Raw genomic sequence first — 23866 nt, forward strand, 5'->3', positions numbered from 1 at the left:
TTTATAAGTTACTGAAATTGCCAGTAGTTTTGTGTCAGGTGCAGTAATCGCTCTTAGTTCTTTCCAAATATAAAAAATACCATGTGGTTCAGTTAGTGAATCAGTGACTTATTTATAAGTGATTTGATTCATTAAAAGAGTCAACTAATCAGAGTGATTCCTCTGTGAATCAGACTATACTTGTTGTTAAGTTTTGATTCATGTACAGGAACTGGCTCACAAGAGTCAACATTTCTTTTTTATTATTATTATATTATTTTATTCTATTCTACATTTTTTATTTATTATATATTTCTACTAATGTATTTATTTATTATTATAATAATAATAAAAAATTAATTGGCTTATTAGTCAATATTGTTATTTTATTTTATTATAATTGGTCTATTCTGCTATTTTTATATTATAAATATTTTTACTAATGTATTTTTTATTATTAATAATAATATTTTTTATTTGAATTGCCTTATAAGAGTCAACATTTAATTCTATTTTATTATGTTTTGTCAATTCTGCTATTTTATTATAAATATTTATTCTAATGTATTTATTTATTATTATTAATAATAATACTTTTCATTTTAGTTGGCTCATAAGAGTCAACATTTTAATATTTTTTAGGATTATTCTATTCTACACATTTTTTATTTATTATAAATATTTCTACTTATCTAGTAGTTATTATTAATAATAATAATACATTTTATTTTAATTGCCGCATTTTATTCTATTTTTAAATCATTTATTTATATTTATTATTAATAATGATACTTTTTATTTTAATTGGCTCATAAGAGTCAACATTTATTTTATTATGATTTTTCTATTCTACTATTTTTTCATTTTATTATAAATATTTCATCTAATGTATTTATTTAGTATTAATAATAATGTTTTTATTTTATTTAGCTCATAAGTGTCAACATTTTATTCTATACCATTATGATTATTTTATTCTACTAATTTTGAAATTTATTATAAATATTCCTACTAATATATTTTTATTAATAATAATAATATATATTTTTTTATTTTAATTGCCTCATAAGAGTAAACATTTTATTCTATTTTATTATAATTTGTCAATTTGTCAATTTTTTTATTTTATTATACATATTTGTACTAATGTATATATTTATTAGTATGTATAATACTTTTTATTTCATTTCATATTTATTTATATAACATTTTGTTCTATTATGATTATTCTATTCTAATAATGTTTTAATTCATTACAAATATTTCTACTAATGTATTTACTTACTATTAATAAGTATATGTATTATTTCGATTGGTTCATAAGAGTCAACATTTAATCTATTTTATTATGATTTGTCAATTCTGCATTTTTTTATTTTATTATAAATATTTCTTATAATGTGTTTATAATAATAATAATAATAATACTTTTCATTTTAGTTGACTCATGAGAGTCAACATTTTAATATTTTTTTATTAGAACTATTCTATTTTTTATTATCAATATTTCCACTGATGTATTTATTTATTATTAATAATGCCAATAATTTTCATTTTAATTGGCTCATAAGTGTCAACATTTTATTCTATTTTATTATGATTATTCTGTTCTACTATTTTTTTAATTTATTATAAATATTTCTACTAATGTATTTATTTAACAATAATACTTTTTACTTTAAATGGCTCATAAGAATCAGCATTTTATTCTATTTTATTATGATTTTTCTGTTCTGCTAATTTTTCATTTTATTATAAATATTTCTACCAATGTATACATTTATTAATAACAATAAACAATCATTTTTTTAATTGCCTCGTAAAAGTCAATACTTTTATGATTTTTCTATTTTGCTTTATTTTAGAATTATTTTACTTATGTATGTATTTATTATTATTAATAATAACCCTTTTTTGTTTTAATTGGCTCATAAGGGTCAACTTTATTTTGATTTTTCTATTCTACTCATTTAAAAAAGTATAAGTATTTTTACTAATATAATTATTTATTATTATACTACAGGGCCGTTGAATGCTTGAATCTGATTGGCTGAGGAACGTTCTAGAGGTGTGCATTATTTTCAGGGAAACGCACGGCGAACGTAGTTCCAGGCAGCTTTAGACCGCAGTACATGTCTATATCACTTCGCCACACATTTCAGTTATTTCAAAGGTCCTAACAGCCCAAAACAGCAAAATAACCAAAAGCTACAGTCACACTGGCAAAACTAATACATACAGTAAACAACAGGATAAAAACGACAGATTATGTCCATGATTTTTCCACAATATTACGTTTTATTATGTACGGAAAGCACAAACTCTATTTCTCTCCTCTCTCTCACTCACAGACGCACACATATACAGTTAGCACTCGCGCTCAGTGTTGCCAGATTGGGCGGGTTTCCGCCCAATTGGGCTTCTTTTGATCGGCTTGGACCGGAGAATAACGCATTGGGCGGGTAGACAAAATTTGGGCTGCTTTAAAAAAATAAAAGCCGCCCAATCAGCTGCTTTTTTCTTCGCTTTTATCATTAGTGATTGTTATTTTAATACCTTCGAGCTCAAAGTATCACAGTAATATAATGTGTAGTGCAGTCATTTAATCATTTTTGCTTAACGCAACCCTTACTGGTTTAGTTTAACAGAGACCTGTCAATCAATTTACGTCTTTTACGTTAGTGAGATGTGATGACTTGTGAGTGACGAGGTTTTGGCGCTATAACGGGCAAGATTTTGAATATGCAGCTTATTCATTTATTCATTTTAAGTAATTGCGATGGCAAAGTGGCCTAAATATAAGTTACACGATAAAAAGTCTAAGTGGATTACATGTGGTGAGAGATGAATAGAAGACTTCTAAATATAATTGTAACTGAAATAAGAAAACGTGGGTGTGTGCATGAACGTAAATGCCAGCTACATTGTTTCTCATCACTTTATTGTGCACTTTTTGCACAGAAATTAGCATATTTTTACTGTGGACATTGAAAATGATGCATGTGTTTTTCCAAGGGTTAAAGTCATCGGTTAATTTCCACTTTGAAAAGAAGACATTTTACGCATATTTTCGGACTGTTTTGATCCATATTCCTGTGAAATTGATTTGTCTTTATTTTATTTTGTCATTATTCTTTTTTTTAAAGAGATAAAAATGGTCCTTATTAACCTTGACATGGCAATAAAATTCTCATTATTTTGGCAGTTAAAATTTGGGCTGGTTTTTGTTGAAGTGGGCGGGTTTTGGTGAGCTTTTGGGCTGGAAATCGTCAACCTGATCTGGCAACACTGCTCGCGCTAATGTTGTTAGCGCATCTCTGACGATAACCAACTTAAAAACGGCATGACAGCTCTCACACGAGGTAACAACGGTGTGGTCTTGAAGAAAATGAACTTAAAGTTTAACTGTCAGTAGAGACGATGCTGCCAGTCACCTTTGAGAGACACACAGACTTGAGAGAGGTAACTTACGATCTTAAACTCTCTCCCCCCTCTCTTTCCGTCCGTCTGCTTGTCTGTTGGTCTGTCTAAACTTCATTATTAACTGCATTAGTTTGCTATCAACGGCTCAAGCGTCGTTACTAGGTCTAAAATGACGTTTTGGAACTAGCAACGAAGCTGTTGGATGAGCTGCGTAAGAAATTAATCCTACTCACAATAGCGTTTTAAGGATAAAAACCGGACGAATGTCTTGAAATATATCATCTGATCGATGTCTTGAGGTGTGGTTACTGTAGTATAAGCAGAATAATTGACACCTCGGGTGTGCATTATTTTCTAAGAATTCTACGGCCCGTCGTCAATTATTCCTTACTTAATAATAACACATTTTTATTTTAATTGCCTAATAAGAGTCAACATTTTAATCTATTTTATTATGATTTTTCAATTCTACAATTGTTTTTATTATAAATATTTCTACTAATTGATTTATCACTTAGTATATGTATAATTTCGAATGGTTCACAAAAGTCAACATTTTATTCAATTTTATTGTGATTTTTCTATTCTATCAATGTTTTAATTAATTACAAATATTTCTACTAGTGTATTTATTCATTATTAATTTTTTTGGTAACACTTTACTTACAGTGTCCTTGTTACACATGACATGAACTATAGCTACAGTAATAATGTAATACAGTAAATAACACAGTACATAATGCGGAATTACATGCAGCTAACCCTAAACCAAACATGACCCTACAGAAACTACTATTTTATTCATTAAAATTTTTCAGTGCTTAATTGTATAATTACACTGTAGGAAAAGTCAAACTTTTTTTCTTTTAATAGTATGGATTACATATATTAAGTTTTTTGTAAATATATGGAATTTGATGAATAACTGGTTCTCAGCCCTAGTATTATCGGTTAAAGATTGCAGTCTGTGTGTGTGTGTTCTGGTATATGTGACCCTGGACCACAAAACCAGTCTTAAGTCGCTGGGGTATATTTGTAGCAATAGCCAAAAATACATTGTATGGGTCAAAATTATTGATTTTTCTTTTATGCCAAAAATCATTAGGAAATTAAGTAAAGATCATGTTCCATTAAGATTTTTTGTAAAATTCCTATTGTAAATATATCAAAATGTAGTTTTTGATTAGTAATATGCATTGTTAAGAACTTAATTTGGACAACTTTAAAGGTGATTTTCTCAGTATTTTGATTTTTTTGCACCCTCAGATTTCAGATATTCAAATAGATGTATCTCGGCCAAATATTGCCTTATCCTAACAAACCATACATCAATAGAAAGCTTATTTATTGAGCTTTCAAATGATGTATACATCTCTAAGTTATGACTGGTTTTGTGGTCCAGGGTCACATATATTGTTTATGGTTTATGAGACACAAATGTGTATAACAACATGGGACTTCATGTGTCCTAATGAACCAAATGGCTGAAAAAACATACTAAACAGTGTTGAAATGAAAAAATTGCCAGTAGTTTCCTGTGAGGTGTAGGTTTAGGTGTAGAGTTAGTGTTGAGTGATAGAAAATAAAGTGCCGTATAAAAAGCATCACGCCTATATGGAGAGTCATCATAACCACATGCAAAAATGTGTGTTTGTGTGCTTGTTCACTCACCTCTGACACCCCACACACACCAAGACGATAAGGATGGTGACCACAAAGGCAGAGGCGGCGGCGATGGCCCCCAGTATCAGCACCTTTGGGAGATTTGAAAACATTCCACTGAGCTGCAGACACACACATACACACAGGTCCTGCCGTACGGCTCGTCCAGGGCACCTACACACACAGATAACACAAACAAGTTCAGATAATAGGTTATGACTAGCCCCACAGCGCACAGAACTGATTTAACAATAGATAAATGACAACACAGAAAAATGGATATAAATAAATGAAGAAGTTATACTGAGGTACTGAATTATGATAATAACTATTGACTCTTTAGATGGCCTGCAGGAAGGACTCTACGCAGTTTGATTGAAATGATTAATTAAAGAGGGTTAGGGCATATCAAGATGTTTCATATCAATATTTAGAGGAAACTTTTTGAGCGAGAAAATTCTTTTTTGACATATTGGACTGGCAACCAAATGAATGCAAGTATAAAGGTGTCTCACATAATACGAAACTGATAAATGAAAACATTTAACACATAAATAGGTTGGGTTTTGTTGCTTTAGAAGTTTATGGTTTGGAGCAAGTAATGATTATTCAGCTGAGTTCAAAAGTTTACATCCCCCTCTCCGAATCTGCAAAATGTTATTTTAACAAAATAAAAGGGATCATATACAAAATGCATGTTATTGTTTATTTAGTACTGACCTGAAGTTATTTCACATAAAAGATGTTTACATATAGTCCACAAGAAAAAATAATAGTTGAATTTATTAAAAAAATTAAGCCATTCAAAAGTTTACATACACTTGATTCTTAATACTGTGTTGTTACCTGAATGATCCACAGCTGTGTTTTTTTGTTTAGTGATAGTTGTTCATGAGTCCCTGAACAGTTAAACTGCCCACTGTTCCTCAGAAAAATCCTTCAGGTCCCACCAGAGGTTGTGTTAACCGAAAATTGTGAAAAAAAAATCTGAAGGCCTTCTGTCACTTTGACAGATTACACTGAGGGTGGTCTATTGGCAGCAGAGCACTGGATCCAGAACAAAAATGAAACTGTCACAAATATTTTGCTATGCGTTTGATTACGCACAGGTGACTACACAGAAGCTACAACGATCTGTCACGCCACATTAAAAAGCGCCAAAACTGTATTTATTGCTTGAATTTCCTAATGAAATCGACAGAATTTGAAATTTGAGGCTTTGTTTTATATCAAAACTAACACAACTCTTAAAATGATGGACAATGTTAAAGTCTAACGCAAAACTCTTTGTCCCACACATTTTTTTGGTTTTCCACCATTTTTGTGTAGTTGAACCTTTTCCAACAATGATGGTATGATTTTGAGATCCATCTTTTCACAACTGAGGGACACATATGCAACTATTACAGAAGGTTTAATGCTCACTGATGCTTCAGAAGGAAAAACGATGCATTAAGAGCCGGGGGGTGAAAACTTTTTGAATTTGAAGATTAGGGTAAATTTTACTTATTTTGTCTTCAGGGAAACTTGTAACTACCATCTGTAGCCTCTGAAGGACAGTACTAAATGAAAAAATCTGATATTTAGGCAAAAAAAGAAAAATTTACACTGTTCAAAAGTTTTCACACCCCAGCTCTTACTGCATAGTGTTTCCTTCAGGAGCATCAGCGAGTGTTTGAACCTTCTGTAATAGTTGCATGAGTCTCTCAGTTGTCCTCAGTGTGAAAAGATGGATCTCAAAATCATACAGTCATTGATGGAAAGGGTTCAAATACACAAAAATGCTGAAAAAAAACAAAAAAAATGTGGGACCTGAAGGATTTTTCTGGAGAACAGCAGGCAGTTTAACTGTTCAGGAAAAACAAGGGACTCATGAACAACTATTAGCCTACTAAAAAAAAAACAAAAAAAAAACACAGCTGTGGATCGTTCAGGTATTAAGAATCAAGTGTATGTAAACTTTTTAACTGGGTCATTTTTATTATTTTCTCTTGTGGACTATATGTAAACATCTTTTATGTGAAATATCTTATTCAGGTCAGTACTAAATAAACAATAACATGCATTTTGTATGATCCCTCTTATTCTGGTAAAAAAATGAACCTTTTTGCAGATTCCAAAAGGGGGGTGTAAACTTTTGACCCAAACTGTACTTTGACTAGTATAGGCCTACCTAAAGCAAGAAGAAAGTGAGCTTAAATAAAGAATTATGTTTCACAACCAGTATTTTGCCTCAAATTAAAAAGTATTTAAAAAAAATAGCCTACCTCTGCCTAAAAGTGTCTGAAATCACCTGCACTCTGTCATATTGCCTGCACACATGAGTGACAGTCATGGCTGGCGTTTAATCTCTCTCTGTGTACGGTAATGCCTGGGATTAAATCGGAAGTTTAATATTACTGCTGAGCCACATCTGTGGGGAAAATATGAAGACTACAAGCAAAGCTAAGCTAACCATGGCTAAGCTAAAATCTCAGTCAACATTCAGTCTTGAAGATAAATACATGTACAAGTCACTGTGTTATCTATGACTCTGTACAGTTTACCATGAAAACACTACGGTACATGAACATGAACATTTAGTCAATTGGTTTCCACCTTATTCTGCAATGTGGAAGTAAGCCTATGGGCGAGATTTCCGGTTCATTAGCCGATATAGGGAAATAACGAGAAGAATAACGTGCAGTAAACAGTAAACTGTTTGCATTACAAACCAGTGTGTTCATAATTAAAATAATACAATAAAATAATATGGTATGACACACTAATTTGCAATATCAAGCAGCAAAACGAGCTGTTTGTATAGCTGGAGGCGGATGAGACCAGAAACCAGACCCATAAAATTTACAAATGGCAAAAATAAGGTGGATATGGTATATAAGTACTTTGATATTATACTGTGTCCTGTAACCACATACAATGCAACAGACTTCCAGCAAAAAGCAACTTGTCTGTCTACAACTGCTTACAGACAATCACAATATATGAGGGTCAAAGACGGGAGATGCTATTGTGGTGTCCACATCAATTAGAATTTACAAATTATAGTTTATATACATAGAAAACATGTTAAATGCAACTGTCTACTTTAATTTTAATTTAGCTTTTGTGAAAATAAAACATCAGATTATGGGTGAAATAATGTTTCATCGTCATACAGTATAACAGATGCAATTATGTGTAAATTAAACAACATACTATACCAGATTTTTTATGTTTTTTAACATTGTCTTCTGCTCACCAAGCCTGCATTTATTTGATCCAAAATGCAGCAAAAGCTGTAATACTGTGAAATATTTTTACTATTTAAAACAACTGCTTTCTATTTGAATATATTTTAAATTGTAATTTATTCCTGTGATCAAAGCTAAATTTTCAGTATTATTATTCCAGTCTTCAGTGTCACATGATCCTTCAGAAATCACTGCTGATTTGCTGTTCAAGAAACATTACTATTATTATTATCAATATTTAAAACAGTTGAGTTTTTGAGTTAATGTTTCTGAAGGAGTAATGATGCTAAAAAATTAAGCTTTAAAATCAGCAATAAATTAATTTTAAAATATATTAAAATATAAAGCAGTTATTTCAAATTGTTAAAAAAAATCTAAATTGTACTGTTTTTGCTGTGCTTTGGATCAAATAAATGCAGGCTTGGTGAGCAGAAGAGACTTCTTTAAAAAAACATTTGAAATCTTACTGTTCAAAAATATTTGACTGGTAATTTACTTATTTGAAATTACGATTAATTAATATTTTGGGGGCTGCACTGTGATCCTTATATAGAGTTTAATGTCATCTAATGATTATCAATCCAAATGTGCCTAAAATATTTTTAGATACAAACTGTTGCACTAAATGACTTTTTTTTCTGTAAATCATGGTAAAAATGTATAGTTATATATAAAAAAATAATAATAATTAAATAAAAATTAAGCTGTATGAAAGCATTATTGTTCTGATGCTTGGCCCATGGTCTAGTAAGATTTCTTTTTTGACAGAAATAACACTTTTATGAAGTAAGAATGCATTAAATTGATCAAAAGTGACTGAAAATACTTTTTTTAATGTTACAAAAGATTTGTATTTCTAATTAATGCTGTTCTTTTGAACTTTCTATTCAACAAAGAATTCTAAAAAAAATGAATCGTGTGTTTTTAGCATTTATAGTAACAATAAATGTTTAGTGAGCAGCAAATTATCATATTATAATGATTTTTGAAAGATCACGTGACACTGAAGACTGGAGTAATGATGCTAAAAATTCAGCTTTGCATCACAGGAATAAATTACAAATTAAAAGATATTCAAATAGAAAACAGTTATTTTAAACTGTAATAGTATTTCAAAATATGACTGTTTTTACCGTATTTTTAATCAAATAAATGCAGCTTTGGTGAGCTTTTTCAGGATTCTTTGATGAATAGAAAGATCCAAAATCAGCATTTATCTGAAATAAAAAGCTTTTGTAATGTTATACACTATACCAATGTGTGTATATTACTGAGCACATACATCACAGAATAAAGAGAGCAGTGATGACGTATGGACTCATTCTTCTCCTTTACACAAGGGATCGAGTATCAATTTTTCAAGATGGCCTGAGCTTTCCCCTCTAAACACACTCACACACGCAAAACACAAAATGACACACATGCAGCCAGAGGAGAAATGTGGCCAAAGCTCAGGATTAGACTGAGAAACAGAGAGAGCGAGGCAGAGAGAGAGAAAGCGGGATATGACAAAAGACCGACTCAGGAAAGGAGGTCATGGAAACCCAAAAGCGCTCACCATTTTTATGATTGTGGGTGTGAATCGCAAGCGTGTGTGCGGATGGTTTAGAAAACAAGAATCTGTGTGAGATAAACGCTAAAATATTAGTGCATCCATCCACCACCTCCCAAAAAATTCAACACCATCCCTCCCTCTTTCCTCCGTCTGATGCTGCCGTCAGCACATTTCCTAAACATCCAGTCGGATCCAGAGAGAGAGAATCCGCAGCTAAATGACGAAGGAAAAGAAATGAGAAGAGTATTGATATAAATTGAGGTGTAGACGGTATTAAGCTTCGAGTCGAACGAGTCTTTAAACAGGGCAAGTATTTGTTGGAGTGTGTTGCTCAGCGCTCGCCCATGGGAAGGTTTCTCTAGCAACAATTCGTACATCTCTGTTGTTCCCACCTCTCACCATAGCAGCGCTGATGAACACACAAATGCAACATATATACGTGCACACACACACACACACACACTTTAATCTGAGCATGTGCGATTAGGCTCACGTATCTTTGCACAGAGGAAATGGCAAGTTTGCAGTGTGTAGCAGGGCTGTGTGCATTTTCTCTGAATTACCACAGAAGAAAAAGCTTTCTTTATGCACTTTCGACGGATTAAATGTGTCATCTAAAGAAATACAACCACATAACATGTCTGAACAATGAACAACGGCCCTATTTAGATGGAAATCAACTACCATGCTTCTCAATGACAAAAGTCTCTATTACTGTAAATGTACATTATATACAGTGGGGAAAATAGTGATTTGATCCCCTGCTGATTTTGTACGTTTGCCCACATAATGAGTGAAATAAGTATGACTTAGTAATTGTTGGCCCTTGTTTGCAATCACAGAGGTCAGATGCTTCTTGTTGGCCACCAGGTTTGCACACATCTCAGGAGGGATTTTGTCCCACTCCTCTTTGCAGATCTTTCCAAGTCATTAAGGTTTCGAGGCTGACGTTTGGCAACTCAAACCTTCAGTTCCCTCCACAGATTTTTTTATGGAATAAAGGTCTGGAGACTGTCTAGACCACATAATGTGCTTCTTCTTGAGCCACTCCTTTGTTGCCTTGGCTGTGTGTTTTGGGTCATTGTCCTGCTGGAATACCCGTCCATAACCAATTTTAATGCCAAGGCTGAGGGAAGGAGGTTCTCACCCAAGATTTGATGGTAAATGGCCCCATCCATCGCCCCTTTGATGTGATGCAGTTGTCCTGTCCCCTTAGCAGAAAAACACCCCTAGTGGATGGTGTTCTTGGGGTCATGGGCAGCAATCCTCCTTCTCCAAACACGGCGAGTTGAGTTGATGCCAAAGAGCTTGATTTTAGTCTCATCTGACCACAACACTTTCACCCAGTTCTCCTCTGAATCATTCAGGTGTTTATTGGCAAACTTCAGACACCTGTACATGTGCTTTCTTGAGCAGAGAGACCTTGCAGGCACTGCAGGATTTCCGTCCCTCACGGTGTAGTGTGTTACCAATTGTTTTCTTGGTGACTATGGTCCCAGCTGCCTTGAGATCATTGACAAGATCCTCCCGTGTAATTCTGGGCTGATTCCTCACCGTTCTCATGATCATTGAAACTCCACGAGGTGAGATCTTGCATGGAGCCCCAGACCGAGGGAGATTGACAGTTGTTTTGCGTTTCTTCCATTTGTGAATAATCACACCAACTGTTGTCACCTTCTCACCAAGCTGCTTGGCAATGGTCTTGTAGCCCACTCCAGTCTTGTGTAGGTCTACAATCTTGTCCCTGACATCCTTGGACAGCTCTTTGGTCTTGGCCATGGTGGAGAGTTTGGAATCAGATTGACTGATTGCTTCTGTGGACATGTGTCTTTTATACAGTTAACAAACTGAGATTAGGAGCACTCCCTTTAAGAGACTGCACCTAATCTCAGCTTGTTACCTGTATAAAAGACACCTAGGAGCCAGAAATATTGCTGATTGATAGGGGATCAAAAACTTATTACTAGGGATGCACCGATCCGTATCGGCCGATCACTTGCGCGTTTTGTCAGTAAAGCCGGTTCTGTAATTAGCGGTAAATGCCATCAGGTGCGTGATTTCACGTTGAGCCGTATATACTACACACAGCCGTTGTTCACTGACGAGCTGCGCACATTCACACTGATAATGAACATTGATTTGCGCAGCTCGTTGGTAAACAACGGCTGTGTGTAGTATATACGGCTCAATGTGAAATCACGCACCTGATGGCATTTACCGCTGATTACAGAACCGGCTTTACTGACAAAACGCGCAAGCATGATCGGCCAATTCGTATCGGTGCATCCCTACTTATTACAATCATTAAAATACAAAACAATTTATAACTTTTTTTAAATGTGTTTTTCTGGATTTGTTGTTGTAATTCTGTCTCTCACTGTTCAAATAAACCTACCTGATCATTTCTTTGTCAGTGGACAAACATACAAAATCTGCAGGGGATTAAATAATTATTTTCCCCACTGTACATCGTTTCTAAGGCACACAAACATATGCACTGCTGTTGCGTGCTGCCAGCCTAGTCTCTTAAGGTGAACACGATCTAAATCCTATCATACGAATATAAGTACACTCACGCTGTAATCACATTTGGAACTGTTCCCTCCCTGCCCAAACCTGACCTCCCATCATCCTCTAATGGAGCAGTGGAACAACCTAAAGCTTCTTTCAACTCTCGTCGCAGGATTATAGACCTGCTACAATTTCGCTAATTGTGGTGAGGAATTCACAAGTTGAATGAGATGAGTTTGTCCTAATCCAACTGTAAACATTAAACTTTACACTTTTTTTGGAGACAGCAGGTTTTATGCACAATGTTTGCATAATAATATGCCAGAGAAATAATTAGGACTAATACAGTGGTCTGTTTGTTTTTTCAACTCGTGTAAACTGTGTTGAAGTCAGTATCAGAAAAAATAGCAGTGTCGTGATATCTCATACACCTTTGGATCTGGCCGATACTATATTGAACCTGTTGCTATGTGTGTGTGATGCTAAAAATTAAAGTGTTGCTATTTTGACAACAGCATGTGTGTGATTCAGTACAGTTGCTTGCAAATGTGTAGAAATGAAGCAGGCAAGCGGATAAATTATATATTTAACCTTTTTTAATAAAATAAAATAAATATATATACACTACCACACAAAAGTTTGGAATCTGTAAAATGTATGCTCACCTAGACTGCATTTTATTGACCAGAAATACAGTAAAAACATACATTTTGTAAAATATCTTTACAAATTAAAGTATTTGTTTTCTATTTTGATATATGTTAAAATGTAATTTATTCCTGTGAATTTTCCTCATCATTACTCCAGTCTTCAGTGTCACACAATCCTTCAGAAATCATAATTTATTAATTTGCTGTTTAAGAAGCATTTATCAGTATTATCAATGTGGGCAAAACATCTGTGCTGCTTAATATTTTTGTTGAACCCATGAACAATTCTTTCTTGATTTTCTAAAAAATGTAACGCCAGGCCAGCAGAGGGAGCCCTTACTCACACTGACGGTTGCTGCTCCCTCTGCTGCCTCTATGGTTACTTCCTGTTTGTCAGCCATTTAAGCAGGGCCATGCCAAACAGGCCCTCGCGAAGTATTGTTTTGCGTAGCATACTCTACCAAGCGTTTCTCCACTGTTGTTTATTTTGGTTTGTTGGTTTGTTATTGCTGCGTTTTTTGTTCTTTTGTCATAGTTTAGTCTTTGTTTTCTGTCATAGTTTTGCCCCGTTCCTTGCCATTGTTTTTGCCCTGTTTCGTAGCCTTGTTTATTTGATACTTTGGATTGCTCTTCCTGGTTTTTGACTTTCTGCATGCTTGCCACTGTCTGTTTGGATATCGACCCTACCTGTATTGCCATGATCTGTTTGAATAAAGCCTGCACTTGGATTTTACACGCTTCCTACGAGTCCTGCCTGTTACAAAAAAAAAAAAAAGAAAGTCCAAAAGATCAGCATTTATTTGTAAAATGAATGTTTTGTAACATTTTAAATAATTAAATTGTAATAAAAAAATCGTATTGAATGGAGATGTGTAAAACAGTATTGTACAAAATGTATTTCAACAAAACAATAACTTTGTTTCAAACTTCACTGCCAAACTAGTGTGCATTTTAAGGAATCCCAGTTGAAATTATGCAGACTTTTAATATCCCTCATTTTGGCCTAAGCCTAAGGCAGAATTTCACGTATGCTTCATAGTCGAGGCATTAAAACAAGCTCAAGACCAGAAACATCCATTATAATATATAATTCATTCAGCTTTAAAATGCACTGTTTTATCCTAATATACAGTATGATTTTAATAGATATTTTTGTTCTTATAAGAGTAATGTAGGAACTTGCTTAAAAACATGCTAACAAAGGTTTGGAATCAGAACATTATTCAGAATAAAAGGCAATCTCAGCATCCTATAGGGGTAAGCGGGGCACAACCTAATGCCTAATTGTAACACACGTGGTTCAAATATTAATTTAATCTCCAATTTGTTATTTATCAGTTTAGATAGTTTATTAATGCTTGGCAAACCAGCAGAAGACACTAACCTGTATTATATTCCAGTCGCGCAGATGGGGAACGTTGTAACACTGTGTGACAATATGCCCCGCTGTTATTAAACTAAGCTATTCTATGACATTAGCGATGCAATTTACACTATTTACTTCTAAGGATTTTGATAAGAAACCACAAGAAACAGGTGAATAAAGGCTGACAATCAATGTTTAATGTTCAGAAGTTATTATTTCAAGAAATGTAAAGCATGTTTCATTTATTTGTCCACATTGTTTTGAACTACTGTACAGCTGTGTGTTGCGATCAGGGCCGTTCAAAGCATTGTTGCGATGCGTTCATTGTTAAACTCCAAAATTAGATTATTTTCTATTTAAAAAAAAAAACTCAATACTTCATTTGAAAAAGTTAACATGTATTTTACTGACAAAATATTTTAGTTTGTTGTGTATATATTTTTTTCATTCGATCAGATAACATTTTAAGCTGTCATATGGTCGTGTTACAACGTGCCCCTCAAATGTTACAATGTACCCCACCTAGGGGGCATGTTGTCACGTTTCACTTCCTTTCTTTTGGGGTAAATAATGAAAAACGTATACACTGTAAATATGAAACAAAGCGATATATTTGTACTAGACAAGTGTGAAAATAATGTGGATAAAAATTGTACTCTAAACCCCGAGTGGATTTACATAAACCGCGAAATTCAAAAAGTGTTAGGTTGTGCCCCACTCCCCCCTACCCACTTACCCTTAGCGTATAGCAAGCATTAGCATAACCTTCTGTTTTTCTTGTGGTGCCATTCGCCAATCATTGCTGTTATGACATAATTTCCCTGTGGCTCCACAGTAACTATGCGTCTGGCTCAAAAATATTTCAACAATTAGCAACAGGATGGTCACATCCTTTCATACAAGTGATCACACAACAGCCATTGAGACAAATGCCAATGCTAACAGCTAGCTTCCTTCAGGTATCCCAGCTAACAGAATGTTCTCTCAACTTTCACTAATGTTGTTTTAAAGTTATATACACGTTAGGACAAAGTAATGTAATGCTCTTAAAAGAATGTTCATTGAAAGTTCTAATAACTTGATTGAAGAGTCATGATGCAATTTCAGGTTTTCCTTGGTCTTTGGAGTGTTACAAGTTGTTCGTGCATATATAAGATCTGTTAAATTGCAACGATTAAAGTCTCAAACCCATATAAAGGTTAATACTCAGCCACGCTTTCCTCAAATGACTCAAACATGCTAGTGATGGGTCGTTCATTTTGAACGCATCTTTAATGTGACTCGGGAAGAACGAGTTGTCTCCGGGAGTGATTCGTTCAGTCGCGCATGCGCAATTGCCCAACTATGAACGAACGACTCAAACCCGAAAGACTCAAGAGATGAACTAATCAATTCTGTTTCCGGCTCAGGTAGCATAGGTTAAGCGTATGGGGCTGTCACGTGATGAACGAATGATTCAAACCCGAAGACTCGAGAGATGAACTAATCAATACTGTTTCCGGCTCAGGTAGCATAGGTTAAGCTTATGGGGCTGTCACGTGATGAACGAAAGACTCAAACCTGTACAGACAGAGGTGAGGGAGCTAATCATAGACTGAAGACCCAGGTAAACAATGAATTAATCTTTTCTGTTTTTAATAGCATTATAATTTTGTCTTGTTTGTAGTGTGATCAACGTCATAAGCAGTACATGTGTTATGGAAGTAACACGTAGCTTTTTAATTATATTTTGGTAAAATGAACGAAATGAACGAAATGACTCGAAAAAAGATTCGTTCATTTTGCTGAACGAGACTCAAAGATCCGAGTCGGTAAAATGATCCGAACTTCCCATCACTAAAACATGCCCCCAAATGTCTACCTCACTGTGTAGGAAGATTTGCATAACACCACCCAAATGTATACGCTAAGAAAGAAGGCATAACTTTTATTCTCACTGCAGTTATTGTTCCAGAACAGTACAATGCAAATATTCAAGTGTCTGCAGTGCATTTTACGGAGGACTGTTTCCTGAACCTGGGAGAGTAGCCTACAATTCGGCTGTGCACACTATAAAGTGGGGCAATTCCAACTTGGCAAGGACAGTTTGGCGCTTCTGACTCACAGCTTGTAAGTACTTTTTCATATTTAAAGAAATTGCTACTGACTATACAAACACAAGTTTTGAGCAGTGTAGAGTAGTGCTTGTTGTTTGTCATTTCTACGATTACAAAAAGACATGGTGTTATGTTTATGCCGCGCAACACAATGCAACGCAACATGTAAAAAGACAGTATGAGTCATTATAATCAGTAATTATGTCCTCACTGGATGCAACAAATGCTTCATTAATAATGTGTTTTATTGTTTTCATCTCGTGTCGGGACACGGCAACACAACATGGTAAGGGGCGGAACATTTCCGTCACACGCATGAGGTATTCGGCCAATCACAATGCCATTGTTAGCTGGCTAATCAGAGCACACCGCACTTTTCAGAACAATGAGCTTTGTAAAAATCAACGTGTTTCAAAAAGGCGAGGCAGAGAGGAGCAACAATAATGCACAGTATGTGGAAAATAATGTGTTTTTTTTAACCTTAACCCCTTAACTGCACATTTTATAAATATAATCATGACAAACTATATATTGTTAGAAAGGTCCAAGGCTCCTAAATAGATATATAAATAGATAGTTCTGACCCTTGTCACAAACAGATTTCCTTGTTGCCTTTTTCCCTATCACACTTTAGAAATGATAAGAAACTATATATCAGTTGAAAACTTAAAATCTCAAAATTCATCATTTGAAAACCATTTTAAAATCAGACACTGTATTTACATAGAAAACGTACATCAAAATCATATTACAAAATGTTTTTGTTCATGAATTAGAAATATTTAAGTTTGAATACTGCATTTTCACATCTATGATTAAAAAAGGGAGTGACAGTTAAGGGGTTAAACCACATAAACACATTGCATTACATCTAATTCGCAAAATAATGTTCTTTTTAGCAACATCATATGACCCCTTTAAAATGCAGTTAAAATGCTTGTCTTGCAACGTCATGCATTACATAATCGCATTGGAAAGGTCATACGTGATTAGTTCTTCATCTGTGTACTCTAGTTCAAAAAGGTAGGGTAGAAAGAAAAACTCCATCTCATTTTCTCTACAAAATGGACCAACATTGTTGTTTTACCATTTTTTGTAAAGGGTGCTTGACTTTATTTTGCTTGTTCGCTTTGTAAACACTGGGTAGGTTCTTTCAGTCTAATGCAAGATAAGCATTTGTGGTTAAAAAATATAGAAATTGCTATTTTTTTAGAAGTTCCCTAAATAAGACCTTTAGTTCTCGTCTGGGATCATGTAGACCTCTTTGAAGCTCCACTGAAACTGCAATTTGGACCTTCAACCAGTTGAACCACATTGCAGTCCACTACATGGAGAAAAATTCTAAAATGTTTTCCTCAAAAACCTTCATATCTTTTCGACTGAAGAAAGAAAGACATGAACATCTCGGAAAACATGGGGGTGAGTAAATTATGAAGACATTTTAACTCTAGAGAGAACTAGGACAAAAAGTAAAACTGGACATTTCAAGGGTTTTAAAACATTACAAAACAACATCCCCACAAGATTGTATTAAGCTAAATGTTTTCCCTGTTACTTGGCCTCTATAAACAGTGAAGCATCAAATTAGGTTCTGTAACAGAACTGCAGTGTCTTTTCACTGTGACATGAAATGTTCCACAATGTCACAAAGCTCTTCCCATCTCTTTTTCTACTTCAAAGCTGCTGTTGTTTTTGGGGAGATTCGGTTGTGGAATCACGTGCAGCTCGTCACATGCGCTCGACACCCCGCTAATATGACAGCTAAACTCCATCTGCGGCCATCATAACAGGCCCAGTGAGAATGAGGGAGTTCAGCCTCCCGCTGCTCTCCATACTTCCCTCATCCCTCTCTCCATCTTTCAGCTCACCATATGAATAAATCCCATTATGAGAGCGGAAAACCCCTCAATCCATGTCCTCGGAGAGACTGCAGAACAAGTCCCCAACTGACCCCGACATTTCAAAACTGGGTGAGTCGATGCTGTTGGGTATTTGCAGAGAGTAGAGCCATTTAACACCTCCCTACTGTGGCCTGTGGGTTTACACTGTGGACTGTTTTACAAAGAGGACCATCTGGACACTTCATAACACTGTAGTTGACGGGTGGACGGGATGACTTTGGACCGGTGCAGTATGACGGTTTTAATGGTTAGACCAAGACTGTGTGTGTGTGTTTACACTTACTGTATCAACAGATTTCATCACGCTGGCAGCAGTTATGGGTCATGGTTTTTCCTGCCAGCAAGCTTCACTATCACTATTGCTTAGTGCTAGGGATTCAAACAAACGCCATATTATGCATTAAACACATAGTTCACCCAAAAATGAAAATTCTGTCATGAATTACTCACCCTCATGTCATTCCAAACCCCTAAGAGCTTTGTTCATCTGAACACAAATTAAGATATTTTTGATAAAATCTAAGAGCTTTCTGACTCTGCATAGACAACAACACAACTTACACGTTTAAGGCCCAGAAAGGTAGTAAGGACACTGTTAAAATAGCCCATCAGTGGTTCAACTGAAATGTTATGAAGCTACAAGAATTTTTGAGCACAAAGAAAACATGACAACTTTATTCAACAATTTCTTCTCTCTCTTCTTACAGATTTGGAACGACATGAGGATGAGTAATTAATGACAGAGTTTTCATTTTGGGGTGAACTATCCCTTTAAATAACTCTTCTTATATTTAATTATGTACCATTCTAAGCCATTGGATGTACAACAACTGCAACCCAGAAGATAAAACTGGTGAAAAAATCCCAGACTTACACTGAAGAAGAAATTTGAGACTTATTTAAAGGTCAGAATATCAGTAGTCCTATACAGATTTGGTTGCTCTGTTGAATGCAACCACAGGTTGCTCTTTTTCGTCAATCTCTGTATCTATTCATTTTCCCGTAGGGATTTTGAAAAAAAAAAAAGTCTTCATTAAAGAGTTCATTACAAAGCCATGAACCAAATCAATCGAAAAATCACAAAGGTACTAAATGGCTTTAAAAGCGGGATGGAACTACAATCCAATTGTTTACATAATTGAAATATTGGTGTAGATTTCTTTGCAGAATCATGGGTAATGTAGTTTATCACCATGAATTCCACTGTTCAACAAGTTGATAAATGCAGACTGACAACTTCAGCAAGAGCATAGCATCAAATAACAACCTCGCAAATCATAGTAACTCTGTCTGTGGTTCATAAGTTGAAAATCCTTTCAAAAAACATTTCCCCTAAGAAGAAGATGAATAGGTTTTTACATCCAGAACTTCCTGACTGAGATAGCAGGCAACCACCTAGGACCATATGTAGATATATTTGACCGTGGACCATAAAACCAGTCATCAAGGGTCAGTTTTTGCTTTCCATTCAAGTATGGTTTCTTAGGATAGGACAATATTTGGTTGAGATACAACTATTTGAAAATTTGGAATCTGAGGGTGCATATTACTAATAAAAAACTTTTTAAAAAAGTAAAAAAAAAAAAAAAAAAAAAAAAAAAGTTTTTATATAGTTAAGGTAGGAAATTTACAAAATATCTTCATGGAACATGATCTTTACTTAATATCCTAATGATTTTTGGTATAAAAGACATTTAGACCCATGCAATGTATTTTTGGCTATTGCTACGAATATACCCATGCAACTTAAGACTAATTTTGTAGTCCAGGGTTACACACATATATATATATATATATATATATATATATATATATATACACATACACACACACACACAGATGCATACTGAAACGGTCAGCTGCTGCTGTTGCTGATTCTTAAAGTATTTAGTTTATCATCAACATTAGATAATTCTGCATAGGGATATTGCATTTTGAGTTATAGCTACATACAAACAAACCAACACATTCTAAACTGTGAAAGGTTATCCCATTTTGATAGGAATTCATAGCTAGACAGTAACAACCACAGGCTGCTCAGTGCTATGCCATTTTCTAATGAACATTTGTTGATTTGTTAGTGTGACTGACCTTTCCTTTAAAGTAATAATAACCTACTTTAAAGGTTTAGTTTACCCAAAAATAAAAACTAAGCCATTATTTATTCACCCTCAAGGCATCCTAGGTGTATATGACTTCCTTCTTTCTGACAAATGCAATCAGAGTTATAATAAAAATTGTTCTGGGTCTTCCAAGCTTTATAATGCCAATGGGAGAGTGTTTGTTTTTCAACAGTCCTAAACAAGTCCAATTAAGTGCATCTACCCATAATAAAAAGTGCATCACATTGCTCCGGGGGGTGAATAAAGGCATCCTGTAGCAAATCAATGCGTTTTTGTAAGAACAATCTTCATAAAACGTAATAATCCCTTTTCTCTAGCTTGCACTAACAGTCGTACATGGTAGCCGTTACTTATTTTATTTATGATTTTTTAACCATTTTGACTAAAATTATCGTAAAATGGCTTTAATTACTTACTGTTGAAAAGTTTTTGATGTTGTGATTCACCTCGCCGTAGGTTGACTTGGTTCATGGCTTTAAAGGGATAGTTCATCCAAAAATGAAAATTCTGTCATTAATTACTTTACTGCTGTCCTTACGATTTCTGAGAACATTTCAGTTGAGTTTCTGTCTATGCAGGGTCAGAAAGCTCTTGGATTTAATAAAAATAAATCTTAATTTGTGTTCCAAAGATAAACAAAAGTCTTACAGGTTTGGAACAACATGAAGGTGAATAATTAATGACAGAATTTTCATACTTTTTAATATTCCTATGGAAAAATACTTCCTCAACCAATGCAGCTATAGAAGTACACACTGTTGCCCTTACAAAAAAACAAGGAAGTATACTTTTAGTCTAATTTTTATTTACATCTCAGAAATGTGCTTTATATACTCAGAAATATACTTAAAATAACATTTAAGTATACTTGACTTAAAAATATAAATATATTTGAGCTATACTTAGGCTAGGGACGCTATTACACATCTTATAATTTTCAAAACACAAGCGAAGAAGAAACCAAAACAACAGATGCTTCCACACGTTTTAACACGATCAGTCATAAAACAGCATCAAAACTGTAACGTATGGAATAAAATGTCGACCCATGAAGAGGAAATAATGACTGTCAAGCTTTGGGGTGTTGATCGACTTTTGAATTTCATGAATAGTCTTTTTTTTAGCTTTGAGTTTGAATTGTTGTTTATTTATATAGTTTTTATTTATGAAACTTACCCACATTCAAGTGTTTATAAAAAAGAATGCATCAAGCTGTTTACAAACAGATACACCGTTCTTTCTTTTGATGTTTTGTATGTTCAGATATTTATATAACAAAATATATACAAATTAATACCCAAATAGGGACATAGTAGTATACTTAAAGTATGATGTAAAGTTCACTTAAAGAAAACTTACAAGTATACTTGCAGTATAAAAATACTAAACATGTATGTAACATGTTTACTGAGACTACTACAAAGTGTACTAAAAATGCATTAAAAAATTGATTAGTAAACTATCAGTATATCTTTAAGCTCACTTTTAGTATACTTGCAGTAGAAACTAAAACATAGATATAAACTAGTTGTGTACTCAAAGTTTACTACTGTTATCCTTCAAGTATACTTTTTATATACTAGAAAGTGGGGCAATTTAGTCCCAAAGAATATTGAAATAGAACACTTAAAAGTATACTAATAATACACTGATATACAGGTGCTGGTCATATAATTAGAATATCTTCAAAAAGTTGATTTATTTCACTAATTCCATTCATGAAATGAAACTTGTATAATGTATACATTCATTCCACAAAGACTGATAGATTTCAAGTGTCTATTTCTTTTAATTTTGATGATTATAACTGACAACTAATGAAAACCCCAAATTCAGTATCTCGAAAATTAGAATATTGTGAAAAGGTTCAGTATTGAAGACACCACACTCTAATCAGCTAATTAACTCAAAACACATGCAAAGGCCTTTAAATGGTCTCTCAGTCTAGTTCTGTAGGCTACACAATCATGGGGAAGACTGCTGAGTTGACAGTTGTCCAAAAGACGACCATTGACACCTTGCACAAGGAGGGCAAGACACAAAAGGTCATTGCAAAAGAGGCTGGCTGTTCACAGAGCTCTGTGTCCAAGCACATTAATAGAGAGGCAAAGGGAAGGAAAAGATGTGGTAGAAAAAAAGTGTACAAGCGATAGGGATAACCGCACCCTGGAGAGAATTGTTAAGCAAAACCCATTCAAAAACGTGGGGGAGATTCACAAAGAGTGGACTGCAGCTGGAGTCAGTGCTTCAAGAGCCAATACGCACAGACGTATGAAAGACATGGGTTTCAGCTGTCGCATTCCTTGTGTCAAGCCACTCTTCTTTGTATTGGTCTTAAAGGGATGGTTCGGAGTAGAATTGACTTCATTGCTATGCACTCCGAAGCCCATGTAAATACCCCATCCGAAGTTTTTTTTACCTTAGTCAAACATTTATGGAGATATTAGAGTTTTTCGAATTGCTTGTAACAGGAGTGATTGGTACATGTGATGTATCTCGTAAATTGTACCACTAAACATGCAAGTAATCTTACCAAACTTGTGCAGTAGTGTAAATAGGTTATGTACTCACAAAACGCTGCATCAGAACATTTGTAAGTCCACCATGAGTGTTTTAAAAACACGTTTTAGCCGATCCCTACTAGTCTCAAAAACTACAAATGGCGACACGTCGACGTCACTTCCCAAGTTGACATGCACACAGATGTCATAGGAGGACTTTTACATGCTTTTTTCAAACCAGGGAAGTGACGTCGACGTGTTGCCATTTGTAGGGATCGGCTAAAACGTGTTTTTAAAACACTCATGGTGGACTTACAAATGTTCTGATGCAGCGTTTTGTGAGTACATAACCTATTTACATACTGTACAAGTTTGGTAAGATAACTTGCACGTTTAGTGGTGCAATTTACGAGATACATCACATGTACCATTCACTCCTGTTACAAGCAATTCGAAAAACTCTAATATCTCCATAAATGTTCAACTAAGGTAAAAAAAACTTCGGATGGGGTATTTAGATGGGCTTCGGAGTGCATAGCAATGAAGTCAATTCTACTCCGAACCATCCCTTTAAGTAATATTCTAATTTTCTGAGATACTGAATTTGGGGTTTTCATTAGTTGTCAGTTATAATCATAAAATTTAAAAGAAATAAACACTTGAAATATATCAGTCTGTGTGGAATGAATGTATACATTATACAAGTTTAACTTCTTGAATAGAATTAGTGAAATAGATAAACCTTTTGAAGATATTCTAATTATATGACCAGCACCTGTACCCACTACATAAAGTATTCTTAAAAATATACTTGACTTATATACTTTACTTAAGTACACTTAATAAAAACGACTTGAAGTATACTT

The 23866-nt window shown here is 34.3% G+C and overlaps 1 protein-coding gene across 1 annotated transcript in view; it reads right to left on the bottom strand.

Moving 5' to 3' along the window:
- LOC141291480 (uncharacterized) overlaps window positions 1-23866 on the bottom strand; it is an 80388-nt gene that overhangs the window by 16194 nt on the left and 40328 nt on the right. Inside the window, exon 2 of the mRNA XM_073823640.1 lies at window positions 5074-5238. Coding sequence (XP_073679741.1) covers window positions 5074-5177 — 104 coding nt within the window. The 5' untranslated portion in view covers window positions 5178-5238. The remainder of the gene's footprint in view (window positions 1-5073; window positions 5239-23866) is intronic.

The sequence above is a fragment of the Garra rufa genome, chromosome 18, assembly GCF_049309525.1.
Source record: "Garra rufa chromosome 18, GarRuf1.0, whole genome shotgun sequence".
Taxonomy (NCBI): domain Eukaryota; kingdom Metazoa; phylum Chordata; class Actinopteri; order Cypriniformes; family Cyprinidae; genus Garra; species Garra rufa.